Below are 7,625 nucleotides of genomic sequence, written 5' to 3' on the forward strand. Positions count from 1 at the left end.
CTTGACATATAGTGGCATTAAATGAGATGATTGTAAGATACGATAATGGAGTCTACTTTTAGGTCTTTTTTAAAAATTTATTATGTTACAGGGAGATGTTGAGCTTGCAATACAAGAAGTCGAGAATCGTAAAAGTAAGTGAATGAACCAAATAGTAACTTTTAGTCTCGTTATTAGGAATATTTCATGAAAAGTGAAGATAATTTTGCTTAAGTACACATTCTTTGGACCAAGGGTAATGTGCTTCTAGTAAGAGCATATATATCTATACAAACACCTGTCAAAGTCATCAGGACTTGATAGCGTATAAAACCTGCTTTTAGCAGTCATACTTGTAGTTGGAAGCATGGAATCCATTAAACATGTTGTACTAGCTTGTTTAGAAGTTTTGTTTATAATATTGTAATTTGAGATATCAAGGACCTGTTAGAACTTGACACAGTTTTTATCTGTAGGTACAGTGGCTGAAGTTGAGAAGTTCTGGAATGGTTGTGAGCTGAGTCGCTTGGTGCAGGAGCTAATCAATGTGTACATCATGATGGAGGAGTATTTCATGCGTGAGATGATCCTAAAGGTATGGAGTTGATACTTTACTCATCATTCTCAAAGGCTTTTTTCATCAAGAACTTGAAAGAATCCAGCTATGTATTTAAATATATTCCATGGTCCTGTAACCTGCGAATTCATTCTAGGACTGGGAAAAAATATTTTGACTTTCTTAATTTTAACCTCTTCTAATGATTAGCAGACATGGCCAGAGAAGTAAAGATTAGTTCTGCTTTAATAAATTTAAAATTTCTGAACTTCTTGAATACTCTGCTGCTTACTTTTTTCATACATAGTCTCAAGGAGGAAAAAGACAAAAGCAGTAAGAATGTGGAAATGACAAAGCTAAGGTGTAGTGAGAAATTTCATGCAATCATTATGAGTAATTTTGTGCAGGCAGTCAGCATGGACTCTTCAGAAGAGGGTCAGCAAACCTCCAGCATGGTGGATGACACCTTTTTCATTGTCAAGAAATCTGTTAGGTAGAGACACATTATTGCTTTGTGTGTTGGATGAATATAATTTATGAGTCAAAACAGTTTTGTCAAGAGTCAAAACAATCTTCTTCTTTATTCAAAATAGTATTACCTTCCAATAAAACAAAGACAAAAAATCCTATCAGAAGTAATAAGATGCTTTAGGTTTTAAGTTAAAAATTTTGTTCTTAATATGATACATGGTCTTGATGTATATTTATATTTTAACTGCAGAAGAGCCATATCCAGTTCAAATATAGATGGAGTGTGCGCCATGATCAACCATGCATGCACAGTCTTGGAGCAGGATTTCCGTGAAGTGCTGTACTCTCGTCTTCGTGCAGGGTTTCCATCAGGATTTGATTTACAGCATGCCTACAATATTGTTCAGGCCAGCATCACCCAGGGAAAACTACAAAGCTCTGATGCTGAGAAGGTCAAGGCTCGTGCTAACTTTCTGGTAAGTCTACTAAACTAATAAATCTTTTAGACTAACCACTAATAGAATATCAGTAATAATTTTGCTTGGAGCTTGAAATGGTGGCATTTATAGGGATGTGAATTTTTTTGAAGGACATGCTGACAGTGCACAAATAGTCCATACCCACCCCCAAAGAGTTGTCCCTCACAATATAACTCCAGTGTTTTATTTGCATATCTTTTACTGATGTTATTGAATATTTTTAATCAGTCTGCAATCAAACATCATCTGATTGGTGTGTGTTTTTTATCCTGATACTTATATCTGCTGTAATATGTAATATGTGAAATGGAAAAATATGTTTCTTTTGTTTTATCGTTGTCTAAACAGATGTCCTTGAACAATGCAGAGGTTACCTGTGATTACTGCAAGGCACTGAAAGATAATCTTGAAGTAAGCTTATAGAAGTAATGAAAATCTTTTAATAATATGTCATTAAATGCATAAATAATTATGTAGTTTTAAAATTAAATGCTTCCCCAAAGAATTAAATTATCAGTTGAGAACTTCAATTATTAGCAGGCTCACATAATGTTATGTACAGGTTACAAATCATCTCTGTGTGTTTGCAGAATTATTAGAATTATTACTTTTTATAACGTTTTATTTTTTAAATTTGTTTTCAGGATGAGGTGTCAAAACTGTTTACCCAGTGCTCAGAACAAAGCAAAGCAAAACTGGAGGTAAGAATATAAGGCATTGTACTGCATCACAGAATGAATATGCTGTTGACTAAATAAAGTCCACATCATTGAGTAAATCTCAATTTAGAAAGGGACATGTTTAGGAAATGCCCTTACTCTTCTTTTAGTCAGTTTGCCTTTTTACCCCCTTGCACAAAAAAAAACTGAAATAAGTTAATTGGAAGTATTTATAAATGTTGTGTTTAAAAGTGATAACCAAATGTTTGGTTTTCATTAGTTGTCTTTTGAGTGCTCCTTGAACTTATAAGTGCTTTTATGTTTCAGAGTTGTCTTGGAGACCTTGGCACAGTGTCAGGTCGGTTCAAAGATGTAGTGGATTTTGGCTTCTCTCAGCTAACAACCAGTGCCATCAAGCCTCGGATTAAACCAGTAGCAGATGCCTTCCTGTCCACTAGCCATAATATCACAGAGGTTAGCTTTCCTTTATTCTGAAGATATCACAAAGTATAAATGTTCAATTAAGGTAGCAAGAATCAGATTAGATGTACAAAAAGTTCTGTAAACAGTTTTAAACAGCATGACACTAATGAAATTTATTGATATTATTTACTCAAGATTAAAACATTAAAATGTTTTCCGTATGTCATAAAGCTTTAGTTGAACTGAGTGATCTCTTTATGGAAAAATATTGTGAAACAATTTGGTACTAGGCAAAGTGACTAAAGATTATGTCACAAGTGATGACACCTCAAAGATTATGTCATTTGAAGGGAACCTAAAAAAGAATTTAGAAAGATATCTGGTTTTAATTTGTAATTTTATTTTGTCTATATATACATATACTTTTTTTGCAGGAAGATTTTTCTAATTATGAGGCCAATGATCCATGGGTGCAAAACAGCATAGTAACTCTTGACAACATGCTGAGTACTTTCAAAGTAAGTTCTTGGTAAGCCTTATTTGAGGAATATTTCAGGAATAAGTGAGAGCTGAGGAGTGAAGTCATGTCAGAACCAAAAAAATAAATGTTCTTTAAGACAGATGCTGCTCAAAATCATTTTTTTAAACACTGTTTCAGAACTCATTGACAAGTGCAAACTACGAGGCATTTGTGAGCTTGGTTACTACAGAAGTCACTGCACAGCTTGAGAAAGCTGTGGGTAAGACTACTTTTAACAGAGTAAGTCTATGTTTAAACGCATCTGAAAAGCTGTTTAAAAAATAGTAATCAGTATGATCACTTGTTTTGGTTACATTTTTACTCTTACCTTAAAACATCATCGTAGAACTTTTCACCGAGGTTTTCTTCCCCCCAAAATAATCATCCAGAGAAATAGGTACAATACAGTTACAACCAAGCTTTTATTGTAGAAAGACAAACATTTGTCTTGTGAAAAGTTTGTGGAACAAGAGTGGTTTTAAAAAAATGATTTAAGGTGATAACAGGGACATGAGAGTTGTCATGAAGTACTGAAACTGCTATTTTCAATGAAGTCGTCTCTTTCAGCTTGGTGGCCTGCAGTTTGACAAAGAACTAAGAGGGCTGGTTGGTTATCTGTCGTCAGTCACCACTTGGACAATTCGGGATAAGTTTGCACGCCTCACTCAGATGGCCACCATCTTAAATCTTGAACGGGTTTGTGTTACTCAAATTTCCATTTAGATTATGGTGATTATACTGTGAATGATCCCAACAGAAATCAAAAGAAAGAATAAAAGAAAATGAGAGAATTCACCTTTCATCCTGTACTAGTCCATAAAATAGAAACAGACTGAGACACTTTTTTTGAAACAGAAAGTAGCAAATGTTTCTTTGTCAGAAAAAATGACAAAATAAAGTAAATGTTATTCCAGTAATCACACTGAATACTTGGTGCTTGTTATGCTAGGTGTCAGAGATAATGGACTACTGGGGACAGAACTCTGGACCGTTGACATGGCGGCTTACCCCTACTGAAGTGAGGCAGACACTGACCCTGAGGTTGGTTATTTGTATGTCACAAATGTCAGACTGCAGTGATTTGACTGCAGAATAAAGTCAGGACCTTTCAAGAGAAAGAAAATGTATGTCAAATTATTAAATAAAAATCTTACAGAAATATATTTTTAGTAGACGGTAAACTTGTGTCACATATGGAATGCCACATTATTTAGTGCATAGCTGAGGCAAACAGGCTTATTGCTTATTTGAATCTGGGATTTGGTCTTTTACAGGATAGACTTCAGAGGAGAAGACATAAAGCGTTTGAAATTATAAGATCAAAAGTGGTTGAGCTTCTAATGTTTTGTGCAACGAACACAAAATGGACAAATCGCCAAACATAAAATCCAGGAAGGATATTAAATTTATGTTGCCCACAGATTTTTGTGAGAAACAGCAACCTGTAATCAAAAGCAGCCAAAAGAAGGAGAGAAAGCTTCATCTGTAGGTCTCTTTGAAGGATATTCTAAGTTTGAGACCATGAGAGTTGCAAGTCTTTCTTAGAAATTTCAAAAGATGAAAGCTTGTGTTACACCCCAAAGAAGGATGCCATTCTGTAGACTTCTTTGAGAGGTAAAGGCCTCAGATCCAGGACCAGGAAAAATGTAAATATGTTTCATTTGTAAATAAGTGGATGATGAAAGCTACTTCTTGTACAGATTGATGTGAGCGAGCACAGACACAAGACTCTAAATCCTGTATTTCTGGAAGTAAAGAGTAACTTCTATTTTGCTCATTTGTTTTATGGTTATGCAGACAGCAATACAAAAAAAGATAATAAAGAGAGATAAGATCTTCAGAGACTTGAAACACAGAGAAAGAGACTCTAGTTGTTCGAACATGATTTAAATCTCCAAGACTCTTTGACGCATCTGCGTGCTTTATATAGGGACCAATATGGTCTCAAATGATTGCATATTACTCTTGCAAAGTGGGTGTAAGTGGTAGGATACAGTTCTCATCTGAAAAGGTGTGAAGAAAGAATATCCTATAGCAGCACTATCATTCCATCGTGGCAACAGCTATTTTTTTCCTTGTTAACTAGCTTTTGAAATAAAATGGTTGGAGCAGAATTTCTTAAATTTATGCAAACAATCCTAACTAAATATTTTTGTATTCTGAGAGTTAACATGTGAGAAGAATGTAAACACTTCATGCAACAAACATTCACAGTTGTGTAATGTATGTACATATTCATATTAAAAATATCTGTATCATAACTTCAGAGAAAAAGAACAGTAGACTTTATACCTATTTATACAAATCTAGTAGCTGTGAGGAAACATCTTCACCCCATTCCTTGTATATACTTAAAACCCAACATATCGATATTTAGCAGATATGGAGAAGCAGCTGACAGACAAGATCCCATAGGTAGAAAAATGTTTGGAAGTTATTACTTGCTTAGGGTGCCCTTCAGAGTAGTCTGAACATTTTTTACATGCCTTGTAGAAAAGAACGTTTTTGTGGTAGTCTAAGGGTTTGCTTTGGAACTTCTTCAGTCTGTTGCCTGCCCAAAAGAAAGGAATAATTTTAACAATGCAACCAGTCCCATGATCCTTGAGACAGAGCTGATTGTAAGATATGGAGCTTGTGGGCTTTAGCTTGTATGTATGATGTCGTTGTTTACTGTGCCATTTGTATGAGCTAAGTGTTATGTGTAGGGTTTTTTCAAAATGTGTCTAAATTATGGTGTTTGGTAAAGATATCTGTGAAGAGCCTGAAGTATAAAAGAGGTGCTGGGAGTTAGATTGGTTAAAAACTCAGAAATGGTTTTAAGGATGTCTTATTTCATGATAAAATTATTTTAGTTGGTGTTTTTTCATATTTCTTTCCTTTGCTGTTGAATTTCTTGTTATGGCTTGTGAGGTGTTAACTTGGGGTGATCTGTGGATAATTGCCTTGTTCGAAAGTCTTTTCAGTCAGTAATTATAGCATTGAATATAGTATTTAAATATTTAATTAAAAAAACACCTGAACTCTTCTATTTATATTTATTGATAACAAATTAGATACTTCCACAAAAATAGAATCTGTTTTGATAGCAAATTTTGGGAATGTTTAGGTGATTTATTGACAGAAAACCATTTCAAAGTTTCCACAAACTCATCTTACTCACCCCTTCGTTAAGGGGATTTAATGATTTCACAAATAGACTGCTTTATTAGATGGTGGATGACATTTAACTCCTAATAATATTAATAATAAGTAATATAGCACCATATCTGAACCAATAGGCAAGCTCATGGCGCTTTACAAAAAAATTATAATAATTAGCGTTTCATATCTATTGCTTTAGAGGTTGTTTATAAATTTTTTGTGCAATGAAGCCAGTGGGATATTGGTGCACCAAGAAAACTTACAACACTGCATGCAAATTTGTGCAGCGGACATTTCCAAAGAGATATGATGATCCAACTAAAAAAATAGCATTACTGGTTTCTGCTTACTGAAATTCTAGTTTGGTGAATTAGCCATCTACCTCCAGCCCAACGCACACAATGCCACAGCTGTTAAAAGAAAGTCTTTTAGCTTAGACAAAACTTGTACTGTTCCAAAGCGTTGTTTTAGCATTCCTGTATCTGTTATAAAGTTTAAGATTTTGTTTTTATTTATACAGAGAATCATCTCAGATTTTGACTGCAGTATAATGGGGAAGCTATGCAACAATGTGCAGTTTGATAAACTGCCTCAGAATGTGTCTCCTTTATAAATTTTTGGTTGGATAGGTATTAACATGCTGTTGTTACTGGCATCTTATTGTGATGGAGCTTTTTTTCATAATTTATATCAATGGTTTGTAAATGAGGTGGACTGCTGTGACAAAGTGTGGTGGAATATGGTGGAATTGTGTGTACATGAACATATATAACTATATGTGTTCATCTACTATCGGTATGATTTTTTAAAAAACTTTTGGAACTGTAAGATGATTGTGTGAGAGTGTGTGTGAATGCATATGTAAGTGTATTTACACAATGACCGCAAGACACATAAAATGTGAAGAGTAAGAAAAATGAGTGTCTAGGTGAAGGAACTTTACATGTGTATTTCTGACCAGAGAATGGAAGTGCGTATTTTATTTCTCTAAAAGAAAATAATGGTGCATAATGCAGGTGGCTTTTGTGTGCATAAATAGGATACACTTAATTGTCATGTTTTGGTTGTATAACCAAAAAAAAAAAAAAGTTAATGATTTGGTTATTAATAGTCCTTTGCCTCGCTTACGTGGGAAAAATAAAAAGGCATGTTTCAATAATAGTTGAGTTCTTTATATCCCTAGTTTTCAGAGTTTTCCAGACAAGTACCACTTCAAAAATTTGAATTGACCGAGTATCACCTCCCAATCCTACCCTCTACATATATATATACTAGTCTATGACTTAGTCTTAGGTTTGCTGGTATTTAGTATAGCAATACAAGTATCAACTGAAAAAAACAATTGACAAACATCTATATGTGTAAATGAATATCTTCACGAAGATCTGTGTGTTTCT

The 7,625-nt window shown here is 34.2% G+C and overlaps 1 protein-coding gene across 2 annotated transcripts in view; it reads left to right on the top strand.

The window, feature by feature from the left end:
* The window catches only part of LOC112577084 (conserved oligomeric Golgi complex subunit 4-like), a 14,164-nt gene extending 6,775 nt beyond the window's left edge, over positions 1-7,389 (top strand). For both annotated transcript variants that reach the window (XM_025260010.1, XM_025260011.1), the window contains 12 exons: positions 92-134; positions 456-574; positions 943-1,028; positions 1,257-1,482; positions 1,834-1,896; positions 2,130-2,186; positions 2,472-2,618; positions 3,002-3,085; positions 3,226-3,327; positions 3,655-3,783; positions 4,037-4,128; positions 4,362-7,389. In XM_025260010.1, the coding sequence (XP_025115795.1) occupies positions 92-134; positions 456-574; positions 943-1,028; positions 1,257-1,482; positions 1,834-1,896; positions 2,130-2,186; positions 2,472-2,618; positions 3,002-3,085; positions 3,226-3,327; positions 3,655-3,783; positions 4,037-4,128; positions 4,362-4,404 (1,191 nt within the window). In that variant the 3' untranslated portion in view covers positions 4,405-7,389. The remainder of the gene's footprint in view (positions 1-91; positions 135-455; positions 575-942; positions 1,029-1,256; positions 1,483-1,833; positions 1,897-2,129; positions 2,187-2,471; positions 2,619-3,001; positions 3,086-3,225; positions 3,328-3,654; positions 3,784-4,036; positions 4,129-4,361) is intronic.
* Positions 7,390-7,625: the final 236 nt, after the last annotated feature.

This window comes from Pomacea canaliculata, linkage group LG12, assembly GCF_003073045.1.
Source record: "Pomacea canaliculata isolate SZHN2017 linkage group LG12, ASM307304v1, whole genome shotgun sequence".
Classification (NCBI taxonomy): Eukaryota; Metazoa; Mollusca; class Gastropoda; order Architaenioglossa; family Ampullariidae; genus Pomacea; species Pomacea canaliculata.